The 26,460-nt window shown below is 44.2% G+C and overlaps 1 protein-coding gene and 1 long non-coding RNA gene across 2 annotated transcripts in view; both read left to right on the plus strand.

Moving 5' to 3' along the window:
• The window catches only part of olf413 (DBH like monooxygenase olf413), a 136,291-nt gene that overhangs the window by 46,483 nt on the left and 63,348 nt on the right, over positions 1-26,460 (plus strand). The window contains exon 3 of the mRNA XM_017175464.3: positions 19,229-20,122. Coding sequence (XP_017030953.1) covers positions 19,547-20,122 — 576 coding nt within the window. The 5' untranslated portion in view covers positions 19,229-19,546. The remainder of the gene's footprint in view (positions 1-19,228; positions 20,123-26,460) is intronic.
• LOC138928366 (uncharacterized) lies at positions 22,725-23,325 on the plus strand. The gene is made up of 2 exons (XR_011444895.1): positions 22,725-22,959; positions 23,014-23,325. It is a non-coding gene; the product is annotated as an uncharacterized lncRNA (long non-coding RNA).

The raw sequence follows: 26,460 nt of genomic DNA on the forward strand, positions 1-26,460 counted from the left end.
AGTGGATTTCTCGATCGGACAGATAGCGCGGGGAAAGGTACGAAGGTAGGAGGGTTCTTTTTTCCAAGGGAAAAGGGTGCTCAGTCATCGATTATTATCTTGGATATTGTTCTTCCCAGGCTGCAGCTTGACTTATGACGGCTGAAATGCCTTGACACTTTTTCCACACTAACGATGCATCCATCGCCCGGGCTACAGATACTGTATCCGCAAATCCTGAGGATTTGGCTGGTGGTAAAACCTGCTCGGCGTTGCGCTAGTTCCGCTCGCCACACGTTGCACGTCAAACAAATTGTCTCCTGGAGTCCTTAGTCCTTCTCCCCCTTGGTAGTGGTAGTGTGCCCACAATAATCCTGCAACTCAGTCGAAATGTCGCTGGCAATCTGGAAAAGAGGAAAAATGCCAGCGACACTGGCTGGAGGAGCATCTTCTGGCGAAGCAGCAGATGCTGCTGTCGCTCACGAGGCCACCCCCTATTCGCCTCCCTCTCTCCGTCGAGGCTTTGTCACATTCAAGATGCTGGGGGTGCGTGCCTTGATGGAGGTGGAGTAGGAGGAGGAGAAGGGGAGCTGCAGAAATTCAAGTAAATTGATTTTTTCTATGCTCTCGGCTTTGACTACTCCTGGGGCTGTCAGCTCCACGGCTACAGCGGCTACCCTTTCAGCAATTTTTGCTTTTGGCGCGTAATCGACTTCATGCTTTTGCTTTTAATGGTATTTTTCCTGTGGTTCAAACTAATATCCATAATGCATAAATATTGAAGCCCTGCGACCTAACCCCACACCACTTGTGAACCTCCAATCATTGAGCTGCCTTGGCATTTTTTGCTTGATAAATATTTCTTTCCCTTCTTGCGATTCAACTCCAAGACGTCGTTGGTCGTGGTCCTGCTCGTCTTGGCCTTTCACATACATATATTTCATTTCTTTTTCCACTCTGGCCTGGGCATGGGCATGGGTATATGTATATACTCCTCTACGGATGTATATGCACGTCGTTTCATTTTTATCATCATCATCATCAGTCGGTGAGTTTTCTCGTTTTTATAAAATTTATGCGCAAAAATCCCTACTACGTCTGCAATTTATTGCATTTTCGTAAGTCGAGCGATTTGAAAAATGCCATGGGCATCACAAAAGCAACAAAAATAACAGCAACAGCATCGAGGCGAAGGGAAACAAATAACATTTTTGCTGATTTTAATGTTTTGTCAATGTCCCAGAACGGGAAAACACACAAAAAAAAAGAAGCTAGCTTTGACCCTCCCAATGAAAGGCCGTGGGCTTTGTTTTTTGTTATTGCTGTTGATTTGTTAATAAACAATTTTTATGTCCAGCCGGCCATCGGCATATAAAAAACTCACACGAACGAAAACAATTTTTATAGCTATGGGGTAGGCTTACGTACTGATACCCTGCGAAAGAGCAACTCCAGGGGATTTACCTTTTAAGCGGAGGGGAAAATTCTGAGAAAAATTGTTTATGTAACTGGGGAAATTTATAACAAATAGAGAGGGTTTTTAATATAACTAAATTTAAATGTAAATATAGAACAGGTTTTAAGAAATATTTATATATTCCGTAGCTTAATACAATTATAATTTATTATGTAGTTTTTATGATATTAAAGGGAAATTACTCATTTTACTTTCAATTTAATTTATTAACTTTATACGATTTTACTGTTATTTCAAAGACACTAATAGTATGCATCGCATTCTTTTCCCTCTTAATAGTGCTTATTTTTCATAGACCCTTTACGTCTTGGCATAATAATACCACTGACCGCTGGGGTCGCTTTGGGCCGACTTTAGGTCATTTCCATAGTCTTAGCTCTTTGTCGCTTCTCTGCCTTGGCTGCCTTTTTTTTCCACCTTTTTATGTGAACCACTTTCGGCCTGAGTTTTGCCGACTTTGAGGACAACAGATGTTGCAGTGGCTGTATTCCCTTTTGCCGTAACATGTGGCACCTTGAGTGGAGCGGAGGAGGCTGGAGGCTGCGACTCTAGGCTCTTAACTGACGGCGATATATCTTGCCACGCTCGCTGGTCTCGGTTCGGTTCGGCTCGCCTCGGTCTTAGACCATTTCTTATACTAGTCACAGTTCTATAATTTCTCGATTTATCCTCGCCAGCGACAGCCTGTGTTTTGTCCTTGTTGTCCCGCTGTCTCGCTCAGCTGCCAGAGACAATCCAAACATTATTCAAAGTCAAACTTCATTCGCACTCATCCTCACACATGCGAGTGTGTGTGTGTGTGCGTTCAGGCAAATTTTTAACCACATTATTTATTTACTGTTTGCTCTGTCTAGGCCATGTCCCCGCCCTCTCTGCCCCCCTTGTAAATATGTTGCACACTTCTGTTCTCGCTGTTGTTATTTAGATTGTTTTCCTTTTTTTTTGGGGGGGGGGGTTTTCTGCTGCTCTTGCCGCTTTTTCTGCTTATTTTTGCATTTGTATCAGCCACAATTTATCAGGGGCCATAACAAAAGGCGCCGCGTCGGCTGCCAAAAACCGAAAAACCCAAAAACCGAAAAACTGCGATCCCTCCGACAGCGCTCCTGAGTTTTTATTATAACGCGACACATTTTCTAACTCGACAAATAATAATTTCGCCCTGGCAAACAAAAATATAAATTTCATGCTCTGAATATTGTAGGAATGAAAAATCATAAAAAATTGCCTAGCTTTCGGGGGGGGTGAAAAAATGATTTGCAATAAACAAAGAGAGCTGAGAAATGGGGCCATGGTTAGATGATCTATTGGAAGATCTAGGAGGAAGAATAATGTAATTTAAAGCAAAGGTGAATTTGAAAAATGAGCTAATAATAGAAACTTAAAGAGAAAATCTCCAATTCTCATAATAAACGCTCTCAAAACTGGCAACTCATCACTCTCCCTCTCAGTTCCAGTATTCAGTTTCCCGTTAATGTGAGTCATGGTGTTATATTATCTTTTCCCCAATTTCTGTATCTTGTCATTGCCAACTTCCTTTTTCACTTTTCGGCCAACAAAGCCCATCACATGTCTGTCCGCAAACAGAAAGGCCAAAAATCTGGCTTATTGGCCACACAATCTGTGAGCCCTTTCTTCATGTTCTGGCCATTCAATTGTTGTTTTGGCATATTTTATGCGTGTTTATCATTTATACTCTTTTTTGAGTCGCAAAAACACACACACAGACACTGAAACAATAAAAACAAAAGGGGAGAACAAAAGTCTATAAATTAAATAAATTGTAAAATATAACTGCAAAGTATGGTTGGGGCGGCGTTTGTTCTCGGGCATTTATTAAATTAAATATTTCAGTGCAATAAAGATTATCAGTTGGCAAAAGGCAGCGATGATAAAGCAAATAGGCAAATAGACTAGACGACGACGATGACTCACTGACTCTTCAAACAGTCCCAGGGACGGTGTCCTGGATAATGTTTGAGGGGGGGACCGAGGACATCTCACATACTCGTACACGAGCGTTAACATTGTAAGCAGACCATATAAATGTAAATGAACTTTGTCCTGATGCCGTTTCCGCTTTCTCCTAGTCTGCATGGCATTTCCTGTCACACACACACTCCCATTCCGGAGAGAGGCAGCCATTTTTTGGTGATGCACGACGCTTATGCCACCCAGCCTCCCCCCCACTTTGCATGTGACTCTTATTCAGTTCCGTTTTTATTTGCTCAAACAATATTCGACATAGTAATTTTATGCTTCGACTGCGGAACACATAAAATTATCTTTTGAATAAATAAAGATAAGAGGGAGAGACGCACACGCGCACATAGACATAGACGTAGAGCAAATGCTCACATTTTAATGTTTTATTCAAAAGGAAACATTCAGAGACGAAGATGCAAATTAAAATATCATTCAATGTTGGCAATTTAATATATTATTTTTGATAAATGAATACGGCACTGGCCCGGCACTGCCAGCAGAGAAATGTTTTCCCATTAGCATGCGAATGTAGATGTGTATGTGGATATGGATGTGAATAGATGTTGGCCAAATCGTTACGGCCTGGTTAGAGACACCTACATACAAAAGATAAATCTTCTGTTTCATGCTCGGCCAAATATTCATTCCACCTCAGCCTCCAGTCCTTTTGTTACATTTCGTATTTAGATTTCCGGCCTGTATTATTTTTTACCCAAATATTTTTGCACTTTTCAAGCTTTGCTTGCGGATTACAAGCATTGCTGGAAAATGAAAATGTTTTGTGGCCCTGGCTAAATGGTTTTTCTGCCCCTTTGTTTGTGTGCTCTCCTGTTTTATTAGACACAATGGCACACGCACATGTTTATGCTCGGATTTTGGACAATGTAAATCGGCTTAATGATTGAGAGAGTTGTTAGAGGTTCGAGGGTTTGTCCCCCAAAAATCATGCCAAAATCAATACGAATATTTTAAGGACTCTCCCTCAGGTCGAAAGTTGTTCAAGTTGGGAACTTAAACTTTTGTCAAGCCTTAAAACTTTTCCTGCCCTCTCGTCAATCTGTCGGGGGGATCAGTGGGCCTGGGGGCAATTCCTGTCTCTGTCCCTGTCCCTGTCCGCCAGCATTTTGTAGTCACATTAATTAAAATTTTATGCAACACACACGCGACACGGCGAGAGAGTGTCCTTTCGGGTCCTATGGAAAATGTCGGATGTCATGTGAATCACCATTAGGCCCGGACACACACCCTATATCGATGGCCACTTTTGTATCGCTTCGTGGTCGGTCGGTCAATTCGATTATTTTTCAGTTTTCATTTTTCATTTTTCACCTTTCCCGTTTAAACTTTCACATGTCGCGTGTAGTTGTAGTCGTCGTAGTTGCCGCTCCGCTCCCCCCCCCCCTGCGCACTGGTTGTTGTAAATTCCATGTAAATTAATTAAACTCGCTGGCCGTGTGCCACGAAAAAAAGACAACAAATTGCCGCGGGAGCATCTGGGATGAGCCCGGCCTGCCACACACCTCGGAGAATGGAGTTTCCGTAGCGTAAAAATTATATATTGCATGTCAAAGGGCAGACAATGTGCCCGCAGGAGGTGGCCGAGGACACGGGATCGGAGGAGGCGCCACTTAATATTTTTTCATATGCCACAAATCGACCGCAGAGGCCGCCGCTGGAGTCCGCGAGAAGGACTCCAAGGCTACGCACAGGTGTGCGACAACAATTAACGAAATTTATTCAATTTTCGCATTGCCCCCCGGAAGCCACCCAGAAATTTATGAAGTTATAAAGAATTTTCCTTTTATTTTTTTGGTAAATAATAAATGCAGTTTGCACATTAAGCCCGCTCAGTGCTCTGTCTTTCAATATAAATAAATTAATCAGCGCAGTTTGCAAATTGCTTCAATGGTCGACCAAGTTTCTCTCATTTCGATTTCAATTTTAATTAACAATTACCATTCCCTGTGTGTGTGTGTGTGTGTGTGTGTGCATATAATTACCATTCCGGCAAAGCGATAAAAAAGCCATTTCTCTTTTATTTTTTAGCAATGCAATTTAAGCGGTTTCCTATGAATTATATCGCCCAGTCAGTTAGGGTCAGACAGGCGAATTTGTATTGAATAGCTGGTTACACGCTGCGGATAATCTGCGGTCATCCGACAACATTCCGCCGGCCGAAAAGCCGTGGAATTTCAAATGGGGGGCAGGTCCTGGAATGGGGCCAAATTATCATTTCGGTCATAACTTATTGAAAATTATGATAATTGCTCAATTGCCTAATTGAATATGCAGCCGGAAATATTCCACTTTCTGTGGGCGGGGGGGTATGAGGCCTTGAGCCAGGTCTAAATAACTTTTGGCCCCTTTTTCGCGCTCCACTTGCCTAATTTCCACCGATTGAAGTTGGCTTCAGACACGCCAAATATCCGCTTATATCCTTGTGCCTTCGGTCGAGCAGTCCGTCCGCCTTTATTATTGATTAAAAGTGTGCAAACGTTTTCGCTGCAATTTCGGTTTTAAAACCACTTTTCGATTTCGATTGCAGCGGGCGGCGTCTGGCGAGGATTTTAAGTTTGTTTTTTGCATGGACATCACGTATTCAATCAATTGCAACGACAACTACGAATGCGACGAGGCATCTAGCGAGGCTCCTGCTTGGTAGGGGAACTGAAACTGCGCTTATTTCGGTTGACCCATTTTGCCAATTGGCCAAAAATGTCTGCAACGTTCTCGACTGCATCTTTTGAGGCCATATATACCCCCTCACAGTGCTGGCCAAAAAATTAAGATACGAGCTGATGGCAGCACGGCATATGGCCAAGAACCGAGAGCGAGATAGAGGAGAGGAAAAATCGAGTGGACCAGGCCAAAAGCTGCAGCTGATTGCAGATTGGTTTAGACAGGAACCCACACACACACATGCACACATGCACACTGGCAGACATGCTCGTGGAGAAAAATCTCTCTCCGCCTTCCCCTGCCTCCTCGGGTGTTGACATTTATGTCCAATGCAGATTTTTCCACAGACAGCCGCTGCCCCACACAGCCCAGCCAGGAGCAACAATAAAATTTGCCACTGTGACGGGACACAAACAGGACGCAGGATGGTCAGATTGGTCAGCACGGACTCCTGTGTTAAACAGGCCAAAGTCCCAGTTTCTCCTGGTCGGCGGTCGAACAATGTAAACGCTTCATGTTGTTACAAAACTTGTTATAATTTCATACTCCTCCGGATAGAGGGTAGCGTTGCTAATGGGGTATATCTGCTGAAGTTAGGGTAATGAACTTCTGGTATAATATAAAAGGATTTTTTAAAGAATTTTAAGAAACAATAAGAAAACCAGAGCTAAATGAATTATCAATATCATTTGATTTATTTCTGTTATGATTCCTTTTTGGACTTTCAATAAATTTAAAAAAAAAATCCCTCAGCCATAGCTTAGTGTCTCTCTACACTTGTGACAGATAAAAACATCGATATATCCTCCTTGCAGCGATAAATCCTTTGACTTGGAGCCACTTCAAACTTGGCATTCCACTAAATTGAGCGCGCAAAAACTTTGTCAGCTTCTCAGCAGAGGTAGCCCAGGTAACCCGGCGGTCGAGTCCTCTACTCGCTGGCCCCTCCCTTATAATCCTTCTCGTCCTGTGAGCAAGTTGTTTAGGCTCCTGTTCCAATGCACCCGCGCTGCACATCAGTGAAAATCATAGCATACTGCGGGGCGCCGAGCACGGAAAAATTTATTGAGCAAAGTTGCTGAGCTGATGTATTGCCTGGTCGTAGGCTGATGGGCGTTGGCGGGCTTGTGTGTGGGCGTGGCAGGAGCGGGCTGACAGTTGGCATACTTTATCATCGACGACGACGCTGAGGGATGGCCGAAGAAGGATGTTGGAAGTAGGATGCAGGATCAAACCACAAAATCCAAACTGATGCACACAAATAAAAACGAGAAATGGCAAGCTGAAAAAAGCAAAGAAAGGAGCGAGCAAACACACACACACACACCATGAGTGGAGACCCCTTCTTGCCTCCCCCCACCATGTGTGTGCATTACTGGGGCGGATTTGTGGGCAGGGTGAAAGGAAGGAATTTAAACGGAACTTGCCGCTTCGCTATGCGTTTGTGTTGCTTTTGTTGCCACTGGTGGCATTCCCCCCATCGCCCCCTCCCTGGGCCTCTCTCTTTCGCTCTGTGTTTAAAAAGTTTTATGCTCGTCACGAGAGAAATTTATTGCACTCCGGTGTTCAAAGCTTTTATCCTTTTCATATACCACGGCAGCCATATATGACAAGGGTATCCGAGGAGCATGAGCAGTGTCTTGTGTGCCAGGAGACTATTGTAAACAAATCGAATCTGGGATCTGCAGCAGCTTTGCTTGTTGTCTTATATGTTAGTATATAGTGTAGTAGATCGTGTTTCTTTAGGCTGCAAGGGAATTTTTGAAGGAGGTTTACCTGGGACATACCTTTGAAGTTTCTGGGTTTTCTGATATTAACTTCAGGTTAATTATATAGCAAGTTACAGCAAGCTATACAATGTTTATTTTAGTATCTTTATAACCAATGGATCAAGCAGTATTTGTATTATTTAATATTTATATTTAAAGTTGAAAGTCTTAAAGATTATTTGAGACTTAAATTGATACAGTTTAAACTATATTTCAAAGATCAGGTTATAGATGAAGAAAGAAAGAAGTTATAGAAATATCATTCCTTAGTTTTCATAGTTTTATTTCTTTACTTTCTAGTTTGCTTTAAGGTATCCCCTAGTCCATACCCTTTCCCACCTAGCTTTTCCCCTTTGTTATCTTTTTTTATTTTTATTTTTTTTGGACCAAAGTGCCGCCGGTTCCCCTGGTCTCTCCTCTTACATTTCGGACTCGGACTGTGTCTGAAAAACGGATGTGATTTATTTGGTAATGCTAATGATGTTTTTGCTGCAGTCGCCGCCTCCTGTCGCTCAGTCCAAGTCCCCCCTCTCTCCTCACCTCACTGTCCCTTTTTCACCAGTTTATTTGAGCAATTTTTATCGCATGTGTAGCAAAGGCAGTGGCAACAACAACAACAACCAGCAGCTGGGCTTAAAAAATAAAAATACAAAAATAAAAAAATAATAAAAAAGAGAAGGGAAAAAGAAGCGAAAACCTGCCGAAAGTTTTTCGACAACCAACAAGAAAAAACCTTTGCGGAAAATGCTTACATTTCGTTTTCAATGCGAAAGCGGGAAACTCTGGGAAACTGTAAACATTTTGCCATTTATCTTGCGTAGCCAATAAATCGCTTTTGTGTCCCCGTCCCTCTGTTTTTTTATTTTTGTTGCCGGTGGCAAGGTACTCTGAAGTTAATTTTTTAAATGAGCAAAAGATTTCCTCCACGCCGGACTATATTTATGTGGCCCCGGACTCTTTGTTCCGTGTGTGTGTCCTGTGGCCTGTATCCTGTGCGGCTCTGATCCGGAGATATTCAATATCTTGTCAGTGCCTTTGACAGCCCCCATAGGATGGCATTCGAGAGCGATTCGAGGGCTTTGTGCTTTAATTGTCTAGCTTAAGGTTTTGGTTTATTACACAGCCTTAGTCGACATTGAGCTTTATTAATTGTTTGCCCAGCGAGAGTCTCTGCGATAAGGTTATGTAAGGAGACAAGGTCAAGTCGGGGCTGAAGGATGCAGAATCCTGCCAAGTTCCTGGGCAAATGCGATGACAAGAGATCAAGGGAGGGGGGAAAATGCAATGGGGAGACCCTTATAACCCATTAGGATTAGACAAAAGAGTTGATTAAGTTTTTAGACTGTTATTAAGTTTTTAGACTGGGATTAGGCAGAACATTTTTATTTGGGGCTTAAAGGACTTCAAACAAGCGCATATAGCTCCTTCAATTATATGTGTCTCCTCCCTAATTTAATCCCCGCTGGCAATTGTTTTTATTATTTGCCAACCCTTTCAACAAGTGACTTGCTTTTCCATCATCAAGCTAAACTCACCCCTGGGACGAAGGAGCCAAGGAGCTGCCCCCCCCACTCCCGGATGTTGTCATATTGGCTAAGCCAACTGAGCTGTTCTCCGACAAAGGCCACCGTTTTCAAGCTACATTTGCCCCATTCAGCCGGGGGGAGGCTGGGCTCCCTCCCTCTCTTGCCAGGCATGACGCCGAGGAAAATGTGGAGGGTCCTTGGGAAGGATAAGCAGTGGGGTGGCCACGTCTCAGCTTGTGGCTGGGACAATTAAAACGGCAACCGAAGTTGTAATCGCACAGAATGTTTACACTCAAATGGCTGCTTTGTGCACACCGCATTCCCCACTTGGCAGCCCCTCAAAGGAAATATCATGCATTGTCATCGAGTCGAGTCGAGTCGAGTGGAGGGAAGGACGGCGGCAGGGCTCTTGGAAAATTAATAATTTATTTGTTTTGTCATTCAACATTGTAAATAATGCGAGAGATTTTCAATAATCTTCTTTGTTAATATTGAAATTAATTTGTTTACAGTTATGCTACTTAATTAAACAAAACGAGCAGAGCACGCACGAAAACACACACAAGAGCCCCCATTTTCCCATGGGGAAAGTATTTCCTTTCCTTTCCTTTCCTTTCCCCTCTCCCCACTCTCTCCACACAGTTGTTGGTTCACCGCAAGCCCATAAATAACAGCAGGAGCTGGGAAAGTGTGTCCTCATGCTCATGAAGGATACCCCCGAAAACCAAGAACAACAAATGCATTTTAAGGCCTTCGAGAGGCTTTCGTCCTGTTCAATTATGCAATAAATTTATCACCGATACAGGTACCTCTCTCCTCTCCTCGTGGTCGTGCGGTTAGTCTCTTCTGATTTTGTCGGGGATTAAATGAAATATTTATGCCACTTGCCGCATTCTACCGATGATTGCCGCCGATTAATTAATGCCAGAGACACATTTAAATAATCATAAAAGAATATTTCCTCCTGGGGCAACAACAAAACAAAGAACATGTGTAATGGCAGGAAATTTGTTAGGGCTTCGCCATAACAAATTAAGTGAGAAACATCAAATTGTGTTCCACTTCTGCCCACACGTCGTCGACAGACACTTCTCTGAAACGCCATTTCCCAGTATGTCGTCGTCGTCCCATCGTCCCAACGTCCAGATTTATCTATTCATCTAACATATAAGCATTTTCTGTGGACGCCCATTAGAGATCTCGTGGGGCACAAAAAATTAGAACAACTTAGCAGAGGCAGAGGGCCGCGGAGAGACGATAAAGCCGCCGTGCCGCCTGTCATCATTTATTTTGTCAGTCTAAAAACAATTTGAAAACTTATGGCTGCAAACAAGATACTCGTACTCCGCCGCCGGAGATGTAGATACAAATGAGATGGCATCGGAGAGATACTCTCGCCCCCAATCGCATCGAACTCTCAATGCCCTTCAGACGCTGGAAGAGAGGCCCCAAAACGGGGCTCTAGGATTTCAATTTATGTTCTTTGGCTAGGGTTTTCTTGTCTCCTATGAATCTAAAAGTAATCGTGTGTTTGTTATTTTATTTTCAGGTTTGTTTTACAGAAAAAATCAAGAATGAAAATTTATGTTTTGAGGTGGGAAGTTGCAAGGGGAATATTTGTAGATCATTATGAAAATTTTCCAAACTTTCGATAATTTCTTATTTGCTGAAACATCTGGAAATTATATTGATAAAAATTCCATTTGAATGTCTTTTTATCTGTGTAGACTTAAAAGCACTTTATAAAAATATTTTTCATTCATTCATTTTCATTATTCCCTACCCCTAAGCCCTTCGAAACTCTCTTTTGGAAATTAAATTTCTGAATCTATATTTCAATTTTCTTTTCTACTCACCTGCCTTGGAAATTTTAAAAGAGCAATCAGAGATCTTGGACATGAGTCTTTCCTTCTTTTAATCCATTTCCTTGTGCCATAATTCCATTTTTCACGATGATAAACCCTGGGCAAACAAAGGGCAAGGTGTGTTCCCATATAAGTCTTTTGTCGGGATGCTGTCCTTTGTGCCATTATTACCAGGCAGGCAGCAGGGCAGGTCGCTCCTTTCAGCCGGGCTAACAAAGTCATCAGGGCCCTGGGCCCTTTGTAGGGTATCAAAGAGATGTGTAGGAGAATCCGAGAGTTGGAATCCGCATCTGAATCCGAATCTCCGAGGTAACGAAAGCCCGGGCAACGCCTCCCCGCTGTCTCTTAATGATGTGTGGCTGCTGCAGAGCGTCTTTTCTTCTTTTTGCTGCTTTCCTTTAGTCATCATTGTCGTCTGCAGCTAAGAGAGGAAAATAAGAAGAAAAAACCCGTACGCACACACAAGTCATTAAGTGTTAATTTAATGGCCAGGAGATCTTTGTCACAGATAACGAAATGCATGCAGGAGAGTTTAGTTCGGTTTCGGACGTCTTGGATTCGACTTGGTCCGAACGGAATGGAATGGTATGGGTTTGGGTATGGGTATGGGCATGGACCTGGGTCTGGGAGTTCTCTCTTTCTCCATGGGCCTATCGGCCGGTTGGCATCTCTTACAAGTTTTGTGGAAAAAACATTTCAGTGCGCAGCAGGTGATATATGTGTGTGTCTGCTTATGGAATACCCCCAAAGCCCCCGCTCTCGGTCACATGATATTTGTGTTGTCGGTTTGTTAACGCTGACAGACAATTAAGTGTTTGCTTTATGTTTATTGGAATGGACTCCACCGGGCCCCCACTATCCCACTCTCTTGCTCCTTAGCGCATTGATTGATGGCGCTGGCCGGGAAGAGTTGTCTCTGGTTGGCGTTGTATTGTATTGGGTTACCTTGCGGCGGCCCCCATCAAATATTTGCTACTTAACGCAATAAAACATGTGGGGGGGACAGGGACACCTCAAATAAAAAACAAAAAATAAAATAGAACAAGTAGCTGAGGCCTTTTCGCACTGCCAATGACGCAAGTAACGCAACGCAACGGAAACTTTTTAATTAAAATTCGAAAAATTAATTAAATATTTTCTGTGACGTCGCCGACAAGAGGAATAAACAACAACAACAACTAGCAGTACGGGTAGCGTTGACGATGACGACTTTGAGATTAAATTTCCTACCTTCATACCTACCGAAAATGCAAAAGGCAAAGCACGGCACAGACACAGGAAAAGCGGGTGGAGGGGGGATAGGAAAAAGGGAGAGCGTTGAAAAGTTTCACTCTGCCAAAATACGGAAGAAGAAAAAAGCAACAACAACATCAACAGCAAGTAGAAAACGCAGAAGAATTTCCCAGGCAGAGCAGGCAGCAAAAACGGCAACAATATCAAGTGCAAAATGAGAAAATTCACTTGCCGGCACACACAACTACGAACTACGAGGGGGCCTCCAGAGGAGCAGTAACGGGGTCCCGACTTTTAGCAATAGACAGAAACAAAAGAAAGTTTCGGAGTTGGAGCTGAAGCTGGCGGTGGAGCTGGCTCTGGAAAATGGAATGGAAAAGCGAAAAGTGAGCGGAGTTCGCAATTGCAGAAAAGAAGAGGCAAATTTTATGATGCGCAGCTGATAAGCCAAAAAGATGACACACAGAGCCCGACCATCCAGTCAGCTTTCTCCAACTATTTGTGCATCCATTGCTGGCAGCACAAACAGGCCAAAAGTAAACCAAATTTAAATTCAAGCATTCGGTCGAGAGTGTATTTCAGTTGGAGTCCTCCTTCTCCTTCTGCTAAGCAGGATAATCCTGCATATTCAATTGGACAGGACGCCGCGCAGGTTGTCAACCTCCGGGGGCTCCAAATTAACCCCACTGACCCCCAGACGGGGCAATCAATCATTCCTAGAACGAGCGAGATGGCCACTCTCATGATATATTAACATTCGCCCCGAGTCAAGATTGATATCCTGCAGATACACTGATAGCACAGATACACTACTCGGAGATGCGCATTAAGAGCAGCATTTTTATCCCGCATTTTTGTTTGCCTTTCGTTAGAGAGAACTCCAAAGATAACCAGAGCTTCCTCTGGCAAGGCAAACTTTGATAGTGCCACTGCTTATATACAGTATCCATTCATTTAATCCAATTGCACCCGAGCAGAACTTTTTATAACTATGCCGACAAGCCAATTATGCCAGAGTAAATAGCAATCTCCACCCGGCAGAGGCGGAGGCAGTGGCAGTGCCAGCCTCGCCAGTTGAAAATGTTAAAAACTTAAACAACGCTGACATATTTCCCCAGATGCCTTCAAACTTTCGGCCCAAAGTGGTGAGAAGAACGAAGAGGAGCGGAGCGGAGAGCGGGGAGGCTCTACAAAAATGTTATGTCAACGACACAGCCCCCAACCCGAACGCAAGGAAAACCTTTTTTCATCTCCTGTTTAATGAAAAATGTCAAATAAAAGTGCCCAAAACAGAGAACGTCAGCAAAGTGCCAGAGGCTTTGTGCACTACAGTTTGCAGGTGGAATGCCAATAAAGGAGCTGCTCGCCCAACTCTTTTCGGCACACTAATTACTATTTATTCGAAACGAAAATTGCTAACGAGCAAAAGATATTACCAGGGCCATAATAATCAACAGGCAGCGGCAGGGCGCTGAACATGGCCATATCCCAGCCAATAGAACGAATTATTATTTTTTACGATTATTTAAATTACGCGATGGGACAGCAGGACCGGCCAGGGACAGGAACTGCAGGAATGTCGGTGCAATTTACAAAAAGGCAGCCACTTTGCAGCTCCATAGCTGCCTTCACTAATAGTTTTCATCAGTCCGTTGGCCCGGTCACAGTGGGTTAAGTTCGAGTGAGATTAGGTTAGGCCTAGGACTTTTAGTTAAAGTTATTAAATATATATGATTAGGTATATTATTTCCATAATAATTTATAGTTTAAAGTTTAATATTTGAAAGCTTAAATATAGTAACTGAAACCAGCGTTTAAGTGTCCTTCAAAATAATAATTTGTATTCAAGCCTGCTTCTTTTCCTGTCAAGTTCTTTTGTGAGTTTTTCTTGGATATTTTATATCAAAGTTAATTATATTTATAATTTTATAATATATTTATTACGATATGAATATGAAATACGAAAACAAGAGATTAAGTATTCTCTATAAAATAATGAAATACATTCAATTCTGCTTCTATAACTGACAAACTTTGAGTTTGTGAGTTATTTAATACCTTCAGTTTCTATGATATCTTTGTAGTAAATTATATTTCTAATTTTATTAAATATTTATTACATTTTATTATATTTGCCCCACTGTCCGTGTGCCAGTAGCCTGCAGCTTTTAGTGCAATTGGCTGCCAGCTTGTTTAATGATCATTAAATACGAAGACGACACACGATGGACGACAGGAGCCTTGGGTTTGGGAGGCGCAGTTTTGATTCAAACCGCTCTTGACCAGGCCTTAATAAATGAGAACAGGTAGCCCCTCCCTCTGTCTCTGTCTCTGGCTCTGTACCCAAACCCCCCACTCAACTGGAGACCTGTTTTTTTCTCGCTGCTTGCCGGGGGCCAAGTGCCTTGGACTCACTCTAATTAGTCAATTTTTTTACTCAATTAAATCTGCAAGGCGGCGGAGAGCTGGGGAAGTTGGGCTGATGGGCCTGGAGACGACGGCGACTACGACGACGATGGCAGTAGAGGCACTCGAGTAAGCAAATGATGTGCAGTAATTAGTGGAGCCCCGGCGCATTTCTATATATATCTGCTACACGGAACCAAAATAATATGAAATCTTGGTTAGAAATATGAAAGGGAATATTAATTTCAGGGAAAACAGAAGCTCCTAAAAGAACTTCAAAGGATTATTTAACTTTTTATCACTATATATTATATAATTAAGCATTTTTTAGGCCTAATAATTGTCCAATTTGACTTAAATTAGCAAATATGTAATTTTTATCCGTGTATACATACCCGCATAATTCCCTGTTTGACTTCTCTCGGGGACCTTGCCCCGCCGATGATAAATAATAATTTTGTGTTTTTTTTTTTTTTGCGCTGCTGCTGCTGCTGCACCGCACCGGCAATTTTTGCTGGCAGGCTGCAAGGATGACAGGTGCAGTGACAACCACACATGCATGCGGCCGTGGACACGGCACAGATACACGTTCTCACAGATGCAAGGCTGCAAGTACAACAACTTACATGTCATACAAGTTGCCTCGTACATTTATAATCAAGCTGCGGCAACCGCAGAACTCCGGAATCGCTGTTGCTGCCGTCGTCGTCGTTGTTGCTGCTGCTGCTGCTTCTGCCACATGATGAAGCATCTTCGATGATGACGAAGGCCCGGTAGCATCTCGTGTGTGTACTTGCAGCTTGTATCTGCTAAATGAAAACATACACGGCTTGCAAATCCCCTCGTTTGTACCCCTTGTACCCTTTGAAAAGAAATTGCCACAAACTGCACACTGGGATGGGATTAGAAAGTATATAAAAAAAAAAAGAAAACCAAAAGTTCACTAATTACGCTTCACAGCGAATTCCTTTTGGCGAGAGAGAGATATTAAAATGTGAAAGCATTCGATTAAATGGTAGGTGAAAGGCACCACCACTGCGAGTATTTCGCACAAATCAGAACCCATCGTTATTAATGATGTGTGAAGCGGAATGCCCTGCTCTGTTCGATTCAGTTCTGTTCTGTTCTGTGATTAGGTCAATGAGTTGGCTAAATATCGCAATTAGAATGGGAATCAATTAAGGGAAAGGAATACCGCAGAGTGACGGCAGCAGGAAAACAATTTGTTTTGGGATCGAATTTCCCTCAGGAGGGTTACACACAGCATCATTTATATTCTGGTTAGCTTCCAGAACTCAGCAGTTTTGTCTGTTGTTAATTAGTGTTTTAGTTTTAAAGGTATTTGGGTTTGGAATTGAGTAAACTAGATTATGGTATGCCTGAGAATGGGAGCACCTTTTAAATTTAAAGAGATACAAGAAGGGAATTTGTAGAAGGATAAATAAATCTAAGTATATAATTAGGTTCTAGGCAAGTTATCCTTTTAATAGATACTTTCAAGTATCTTCAGATACATTTTTCAAGCTCTACTCTGACTTAGAAGTCACTACTTTTTCCCGCCAGCTTCTGGAGCTCTCGCGTAGGCTTGTCCCACTGTGTTGCCCCGGCAAAACATCCTCATCAATGTCGTTGTCCGTCGGCCGAACAGAAGCAGAAGCAGCCGCAGAAGCAGACCAGATCTGGGGCTACCTCCTGGCCCCCCTTGGGGTCCTCCTCCTGGAACTACTGCTGCCCGCTCCATCTACAAATCGTGCAATGATGAAAACCATTGGACAAAGTCTTTGACTTGTATTCATTTTTTCTTGCTTTTCTTTCGCTCCTCTTTTCTTTCTTTCTTTCCGCTTCTGTTGGTTATTTTTCTCTGTTTTTTTTTTTCTTTCTTTCTCCCTGCTTTTTTTGTGCCGCGGCGGCGCTTGGGAAGGCTTTTATATGCCTCATTCAGTTGCATCTTTTTTGCTCACCCATCAGGCGGGGAGGCAACTGGGCTCTGTCCGTTTTGTCTGGGTTTTTGTGTAAAAGCGACTAATGTGTCTACGGAAGCCATTTCGTGCCTTTTAGAACCAGTTGGCAGAGCAATCTGCGAGTTTGTGTTTGTTTTCCTATCTCTCTCCCGGCGTAGTTAATTCGCCAAGTAATAATATTAGACGAAGCACTTGTACTTATGAATGTGTCTCTGTCCAGTGTCCACTGTCCTCCGCCTGGAGATGACACATCTCGGGGCCAAAAGTGATCGAAGGAGTCACGCGGGCATCGCTGCGAGGAAGAGCAGCAGCACTTGTACTTATGAATGTCTCCAGACTGGGGTCTTTGCTCGGGTCTTGGGCAACATGCTGTGCAAGGAGGAACCTGCCGGACCTGCCTTCCTCCAGGCTAAATTGGCTTGAATTTTACGGCAGCAGCAGCCATCACGATGATGATGAGGACGATTGGCCTCGCCTTGCCTCGGACTCGAGCAGGGTCTGTATTTAAGAGACATCATTCATCTGGCCGCCCCATCAACGGCAGTCGAAGCCGTGGAGCACCAGGCTGACCATGATGATCATGAGGAAGTGGCTGATGACCATGCTGATGATGATGACGACAGCAATAATAATAACAAACAGCAGCAAGGGACAGGAGGAGGAGCAGAAGAAGAAGCCCTGTAGCCCTGTTGCCTGCGTTGAACAAAGTACAAGTCCGCATAATTATAATCAACGTCATTTAACGTTGCCGGCCGTCACTCAGCGCCAGCAACAACAACATCAATGTAAAGCTACATTTCGCCATCAAGCTTATTGTTGTGTATCTTGCGGATACATTTTTGATAACAGCAAGGCACGGCGTCGGGCAACCACAATAACTTTGTCGTTAGGAAGGAAGTGAAACGTAAAAGTCACCTATAAATATGCCATAGAAATCTAGCTAGATACTAACCAGAGAACCAGAAGTATCTTCGCGATACATTTGTCCAATCATTCCATTACCATTTCCATTCCCCTCCCGGAATGGCAGGAACTTCCGGAAATTACTTTTATTGGTCGAGATTGTTATGGGCCCCATCACATCATCTTGCTGAGATATTCAATTTGAGGGCATTCCAGCTTCGACCTCGAAGAGAAAGAAATAGGAAAACACACACAAACACTCTTGCCTTAATTCATTTTTCGGGCTTTTCAATTTTCTTCTTGGTGTTTGCTCGGCGTTTGTTGACCTTTGTCAACTTCGAAACACGCGACTAAGCACTTGGAATTAGCGCAAATACATTGTATGTATCTATGAGTTGCGTCGTGTTGCGTCGCGTTTTAGGGGCCCAGCGGAAGTTGGCTATTTATAACAAATTACCAACCATTTGACATTTACCCAAAACGCCGACGCCGACGTCAAATTAAAGATCTGCTGGGTCTGGGAGCAGTACTTTTGGCATGTAATCAAATGTAACCGCACACCAAATATGCGCAGACAGCTGCGATGGCAACCAGAAACGGGGGCCCATGGCTGGAGGAGGCCCAGGAATAGTCCTCTTCGCTTGTGGTTGGCCTGGCTAAGCCGCGACGATTTAATACAATAAATCCCATTGGTCTGGCTTCGCCTCCACTTGGCTCTCTCCCAGACGGATGGACAGACAGCAGACAATGACGACAACGACTTGACTCGGGTTCAGCTCTGGACGACCTTCTTCATTAAAATTATGACAAGCTGTAATTATCTTCGATTTGCTTTGACCAGGCCACAACGCACTAATTGCGTGCGAGGGGCAGTAGTCAGTGGTAGACCCTTGATATCAGAGACGGGAAACCCGGAATTAGTCATTCAAATACCGTAAATAAGGAGGTATCCACTGACTAGGGAAGGGAAAGTGATTTCTGCGGAAGCTTTATATCCTTGAGTTTCCACTGAAAAATGCTAGATTATTACGAGGCATTTCCCATCTTCCTGCCAAAGTAGACTTTAATTTCCCGCTCTCTCGGGGCAATTTCGTCTTCCGACGTACATTGCTGTGAAAACTGCGTGACCAGGCTAATTAACGCTTCAAGGAAAATGTTGACGAACTCCCTAGAAGCAACAACAAGCAAGAACAAAAAATGAACCGTCAACTTTGTTGTGATGTGTGTGCGGATGGCTGGATGGATGGCAGATGGATTGCTGGCTGTGGCTGGCGGTGTGTATCTCATAGATACCGGTTCATAATTTATGTAATTATATGCGTTTAAACATTGCAACACGAAAGAAGGCTACATCGGGCTACTTCGAGTTCTCGCCACTACATATTATAGCCGACAACAAATTATAGCAATTATATAACATTTTTTTTTTCTGCCTCTTTTCTTGCAGGTTGCATCCGCCAGATCAGCTCTGGAGCTTTTGTTCGTGCGACAAGCGAAGCTAATGAGCGGCCATTGGTTAATCGGAAACAGGAAGCAGCAGTAGCTACAGCAGCAGCGAAAGTTGAGTAAAATTGCTTAAATAAATAATCGTAACTGTGATAACACCAAAGAGGAGAAAGACGAGCGCAAGAAAGGCCAAAACAGTTGCGTAATTGCGACCGTTCCACGTCCAGTGATTTTGAGAGTAATAAATGTCAACGTGGCAACAAGAAAAGTAATCACAACTATTTGCTAAACCCAAGCAGCCAGCTAACCGGCGCACAAAATGGCCAACACAATGTGGCAGCCAACAAGAAAAGCAGTTACAAGCGAGGAGGAGGCAGCAGTATCCACTGAGGAAGCAACACCCAGCAAAGTACAGAGAAGCAGACGACGAGGACCGGCGCTCTCAAGTTCAAGGCGGTCATCGTTAATCACATGTTTTATATCCTGCCACACGTTCAGCTTGTTCTGGCTGCTCCTCCTTCTCGCCAGCCTGGGCTGCGGAGTCCATGCTGCCGGCAAGTTGACCACTCGCAGCAACAAAACAACATCCCCGGGAGCGGCAAACGGAGCAGGGGCAGGCACGGCAACAACAGGAGGAGCCTTGCCAGGAGCTGGAGCAGCAACGGGAGTAGCTGCCTCCGCAGCAGGAGCGGCGACGGGAACACCCATTTGGGATCATGCCATCGATTTGAATGAGGATTTTCGCATACTATGGCAAATCATTAATCAGGATATAACATTTGAAATACAGGCACGTACCCTGGGCTACGTCGGCTTCGGCTTCTCGCCCGATGGCAATCTCGCTGGTGCCGATATGGCCATCGGCTGGGTGGACAAGGGTCAAACCTATTTTCAGGTAAGTGAAGCGCAAAATAAAAACCCCAGCTAGCTTCTGGTGCAAGAGAAAAGGAAATATATTAAGGCGGTTGGGGGGGTTGGGCCATCGGGACCCGTAAAACACTCCGGCTCTCTCGGTGCGCGCCTAACGATTTTTCATTCCCGTCTAACGTTTTCATTTTCCCGCCCCTCCGATCCCGATCCCTATCTTCCGATACGATGCGTGTGGCCGGAAATTAAGGGCAGCGCCGACCGGCCAACTAAATGAAAAGTTGTCGCCCTAATATCATCCAATTTATTCTCGCAAAGTCCTCCCCTCCCAGGACAAACATTTTGCGACGCGTTGATAAATATGTTGTATGAAAAATACACGGGAACAGGGACAAGAAAAAGAGCAACATTTGGCCACTCAACTCGGAGGATTGTAATTAATTTGTGGCAAAAACAAAGTTGCACACAAAAAAGGTGCGCGAAATGTATGTGTATGTATTTGCACAGCGCTTGAATAATGACAAACTCATTTGCCGGAGCTTGGGCACAAAAAAGTTTTTATTTCCACATCCGCCGAGTTTTCGCTCTCGGTTTCGGTTAGCTAATGGAATAGTTGGTTCTCTGCCGCTGGCCACTTGATTATATCACTTAATCTGGCCAGTTATCATCGCGGCCAGCAGATGTTTACTGCCGAATTATGTCACTTTGTTTTTGGAATCGGGGTCAGCACTTGCCAGGGGAAATCCATAATTACCAACCCAACCAGTGATGGGGTCACCTTGTTTGAACTTCACTTTGGCCATCGAATTCCATTTCAATTCGTGTGACAGCTCAACGGGGTCAGCCATCGCCAGTCGCTTTTGGTCCCAATGTAACGCTAATTTTTTGGGAAAAACGTCGTCGTCAGAAACGACGTCATTTGGCCAGAAAGAAAAAAGAAAGGAAGTGGTGCCCCTGGCTATGATGGCTTTTCAGGAAGAGTAATAGGAGTCGTCGCTGCAAAGTGTCTAATGAAATGCGAGTATTGCGTGCTGTGGTTGCGTAGCTCTTCGCCTTTTTCTTTATTTTTCTTTTTTGTGTGCTTTCTTTTCCTCCCCACCTCCCCTGTTGTCCTGACAGGATATGCGTGGGGGGGATGGGTGGCCAATTGTATGGCTGACACAAACAGGGAAAGCTTTTTTCCCTGTGTTGTTGCTGTGTGATTTAATGATTTTCGAGGCAGCGCCAACGAGAAAATGTCACCCACACACACCACACACACACATATAGTGATTGTTATTGTTGTTGAATGTTAAATACCAGCCAGAAACATTAATATGTCTGTCTGCCGCCCACTGGCCCAGGTCCCCTGGTCTCCCCTTGTCTGTCTGCCTGCTTGTGTGACGGTGTTAATTTCACATCTTGACGTGTCGTTGGTAATTGCGAGTTGCTTCAAATTGTACATACAATATCGTATAATGGGACTCGTGACTGTCACCTCGCCACCATTGCCACCCCACCGGGGGGTTTTCCCGGGGTGTGATTCGCTTTGACTTTTTGTGAGGGCGCTGATTTGTGAAGAGGTTCAAAGGTTAATTAGAGCCGAAACAGATATGCCGATTTAATATAATAATTAAGTGCCACAGGTGTAAGCGTCTCGGACGCTACAAAGTCAAAGGACTCGCCGTGGGGCAAAGAGGCTTTTCGGGGGCTGAGTGCCTGCCTACATAAAAGCTTATCGCTTTTAAGTTCTTAATTACAAGTGCCCAGTGCCCCGCACTCTGCTAATGAAAATACATTACGCCATTAATATATAAGTGTATATATTTATGGAAAGTTGAGGCCCACTAATTGGCTAATTTTTGGAATACTATTAAATTGTCAGAGAGCTATCTGACTCGGCTGGGGATGAAATATGGTCTGGCACATTTTTATGCGGCTGGCATTTATGGAATTTTCATTTAAAATTCAACACACACCGAGGGAGCGAAAGAGACGAGCACTGACCATAAAATATTTGCTCATAGAAATTTGTTCAATTGACTTTAAGCAGAGGAGCGGATGAAGAAGCCTAAAGCCTACAGGCGAACTGAGAAACCAAGAACCGAGACCTGAGACCCACGACGAGAGTGTATTTCTCCCTCCGTCAAGAGTTTTTATCTTAAGTGTCAGCCCAAGGGCGAATATATAAGCATAAGCTTAAGTATGGCCCGACGGGGAGCAGGGAGCAGGGATGGGGGATAAGCGATGGAGCAGACATTGACATAGTTCTCATTAGATTGAACAATGTGTGGGAATTTTCGCATTCAATTTGGGCTGCTTGGCGAGCTCGCTTTTTGGGCAAGTGCCATGTGCGATGGCATACTTGGAATCGCTGGCCTTTTGGCTGGCACAGTTTATAAGTTCCTGCCACGATTACGAGTCTTATCTCAGCTGACTTGGGGTTTTCCTGGCCAATTATTCTGTGAGAACAGCCACAGAATTCAATGAAATACAAAACAATGTCTTAAGACATCTCAATTAAATGCGTGCCAGAGAAAACACTTTCGGAATGCAGCTCCACCTTACCATCGGCGAGATGTTTCCTAACTGTAAGCAAACGCAACAAATACCAACGAAATGTGAGATGTATCTCACAGATAAATACGCATTCGAAACATTCCAGCCGCCCACACGCTGCTGCTTGGGGAGATATCACTCAAGTGGGACAAATATTTGATAAGTTTCTCAGAGTTCTCTCGGCGCCTCGCCTCCAGCGGGGTTTTCCCAGCAGCAGCTCGGATTTCGCCCCGAGAACTATCATCATTTATTGGCCAGCTGAGCAGCTGACCAGCATCTGAAGTTGACATTCCCACAGCGCCGCAACGAGAGACGACGACAACAAGTGTAACTCTATAAGTCCATTCCGGGAGCTGTAACTTTGCACACTTTCACCCGCAGAAATGGGAGAAGTCGGGGCGAAGCCGCTTTAAAAGCTGACATAATCAACAAGCCAAGAAGTGGAGCTGGGAACGGGACAGAGACGGCAACGGAGACCGAGAAGTTGGATGGGGTCTCGGCCTATTAGTCGCCCATTATTTTGTAGATACTTTTGGCGATAAGCCCTTTGCCGCCGCCGACGACGACGACGACGACGAAGATGATGATGATGCCACACCTAAAGATACAAATACAAATTTTGTGTAATTTATTTTCAACTTTTATTACAAGCGCCCGAGGAGCCGAGAAGCGGGAGTCTTATCAAAATTTTAATTAATACGCATCTGAGAAAAGTTTTGTGAAGCGGCCCCCAAAGCCAAAAGCTTGTGCTCTCTCGTTAATTAGTGCCATCCAAAGTGGCTGGCGACTTTGTTGCACTCGCTGAACTACAACAAACAAGCCGCAACAAGCCATTAGCTGTTTAGAGCAGCTAAAGCGGCCAACAAAAAGCAGGACCGAGAGGCGATTAGTATCTCGAAAGTACTTAAAAGGTCATTACACTGGCCCCATCTAAATACGAAAAATACAAAATAAAAAGAGAGCTGAGCGAGCTGAGCGAGCTGAGCGGGCTGAGCTTCACCAGCGACTAATTATTTAATTTCAAGTTTTAAGCATGCTTCAGGTCTGTCAGTCAAAGACTCAGTCTCAGTCACAGACCCCTCGAAGCCTCCCCTCGAGCAGCCAAGAGCTAACCCATTAAGCGCAGAGATAACAGATCCATTATAGAAGAATTACGAGTACGCAACATCAGCGGAGCGCCATCAACATCAACATCAACATCACAGTCGTCGTCATCTTTTGCTAATGACCATCCATCGATGGCGATGTCGATGTTTTGTGGCCCTCGTAGTACATCACTCAAGCCGAAGGTTGTGCTCATGGACTTGACAGGCAGCGGGGAGAGGGTGGGGATGGGGATGGGTATCTATAACTGGTCAATGTCCATCTGTCCAACGCACTTTCAAGTGGTTACGCTGCACAAAAATAAGGCGGCGAGGAAGCTTCATTTCGAACTCATTAAAGTTGGACGCTAAAAATGAAACAACAGTTTTGGCAACCCCCGAGCAGATCGCAGGGCAGTATCCAGCAGATACACGGGGCATTACCACCAACATTAGTTCTATTTGGACGTACTGTGCTGTTAATTATCGGTGAATGATTAATTATGGCATCCCTTGGCGGATCTGTGGCTCGTTTTGGGGGTCCACTGAGGTCCAAGTCTTCCCTCCTTTTGATTGGCATATGAGTAATGAGCTTTTTGTTCTGGGTTTTGTGTTCTTTTCTTGTTTTCAGGTTTTGGTTTTTTTTTTTTTGTTTTTACAGTCCCTGCCTAGGTGCCATGACATGCGAACATCTTGGAGTGTTTTGAGTAATTCTCCTCTTTGTACAATTTGTGTGTGAAATTGTTTTTCTCTCTAGCTGCTGCCCACACACTCTCCGCCAAGTGGTAGATATACATCTATCCAGCAGCTTGCATGTCATCACTCCGCGTTCTCGTCTGCTTTTTCTGGTTTCGTTACTCACTTTTTACCCATTTGATTGGTTCGCTGGCTTTCATTACTACTTTCTCACAGCTGCGACCCGACCCGGTGGCGTGCCCAGCGCTTAGAATTCAATTAGTTTTTATAGACATTATCCAATTTGTTCCTCTCCTTTTGTCCGGATAGTTAATGCTGGGTGCGTGTTCCGCGGAGAGTGGGTGTGATTGTGCCTGGTATCTATAACTGAAGCGATTCGCGTGCTCGGCCACCAAACTCAATGGCCATTCATCCATTCGGGTTCTCACTCTCCATTGTTCGCACAACTATTTGTAGTGGCCAGCACGCACCTAGCCCCCACAGAAAGTTGGAGAGTATCTATGAGTATATATAGCATACACACACTCACTTCATAAATCATAAATACATGCTGGCAAATTATATAGACGACTGGCTCAGTGCTCAGCCAAATAAATAATAGTTAAATTCTCTCCATTATTTTCTTTTCTATTTTCTAGCTTTTTTTTATTTCCACGACGCATAAATATTTTGTTATTCAATTTTGTGATATTTACCCTCGCCAGTCGCCGGGGGCTGTCTTCTGCTTTATTGAGTGTAGGAGTGGGTCCCCGCCAGCCAAATTGCTTCAATTGTTATGGGGGAGTCGAGGGCCTGTGCTCAAGTTGTGATATTTGTACAGGCTTATGAATGGCACAACCTCCAGGGGTCACTGATTCTCATTGAGAATTTTATATAAAAAAGTAACTACTATGTGTACCAAGTCCTTGCAAGTGCAACCATTAACATATCGCACATCATCAAGTCATCGTCTAATGAAATTCCATAAGTTATTAATGACCGACTCCCTGGTAACCCCCACCGCGCACGCATTCCGCTCCCAATGGACCCGACACATTTCAATGGCCATAAACTATGCATGAGAAAGTTTTGCCAGGGAAGTACTTATACAATTGAAGCGATTCGCATCCCATCGCATCGGTTCGTTGTGCATAGATTTATGCTAACTTTTGGCCAATATCAAAGTCATTACTCATCCGTTTTCGGCTTAGGCAGACACACACTGACGTTGGCAAATCAATTAACTGCCAAATCAATTTACAATTTATGCATAAACTTTATAATCAATAGGTTTAAGCGCACGAGCACCGAGGCACGACATAGTTCTCTCCGCCCCAAAAGCCCATCCTGATCCCCATACCCATCCAGAGCGGGCTTTGGATCCCCGTCCCTCTGCCCGACTGGCAGCCTGTCAGTTTTAAAGCCAAAGCCGTAACAATTATGGAGGAGGGGCCGAGTCTGAGGACGGGCAAATCCGTTAGGCCATAAAAGCCATAAATGCTCAATTACAGGAAGTAAATATGCACACTTGATTGCAGAATGTTGCGTAGATTACGGATGGCTCCGACTCTGGCTCGACTCTCTGGTTCTGGCCTGGCTTAGGCTCTTCTGTCTTCGGGCCGAAGTTGGCCAAGTTGACTTTTAAAATTATCGCACATATCAAAACTGCAAGGAGCGAAGCGAGAGCGTGTGTGTGCCTTAGCCAGGGAGAAATTTAATTTCATTACTTTCATGTGACATAAACCGTTGTCGGATGCTCATGGTCTTGGCTTGGTCTTGGTCTTGGTCTTGGCCAAAAGCCCCTGGTCGTGGCTTCTCCAGCCTAAGCCATAAGCATTTTGATAATCTATTGCACATAACGCAAACCTCAAAAACCGCAAAACAGCCGCCAGACCTCTCCACTTGACTGAGACTGGGACTGGGACTGGGAGGCTGGGAGCCTCGTCTCAAGGCCTCTCCTCGGGGCTATTAGTGCGTTGTTGTCTTCGCCGGGACAATGCCAAGTGCGCATATTTGCTTTGGCCGCTTTGGCCGCATCTTCGACAGCGCGGTCGCCTCTTGGCCAAGACAA

Source organism: Drosophila kikkawai, chromosome 3L (genome assembly GCF_030179895.1).
Source record: "Drosophila kikkawai strain 14028-0561.14 chromosome 3L, DkikHiC1v2, whole genome shotgun sequence".
In the NCBI taxonomy this organism is placed as follows: Eukaryota; Metazoa; Arthropoda; class Insecta; order Diptera; family Drosophilidae; genus Drosophila; species Drosophila kikkawai.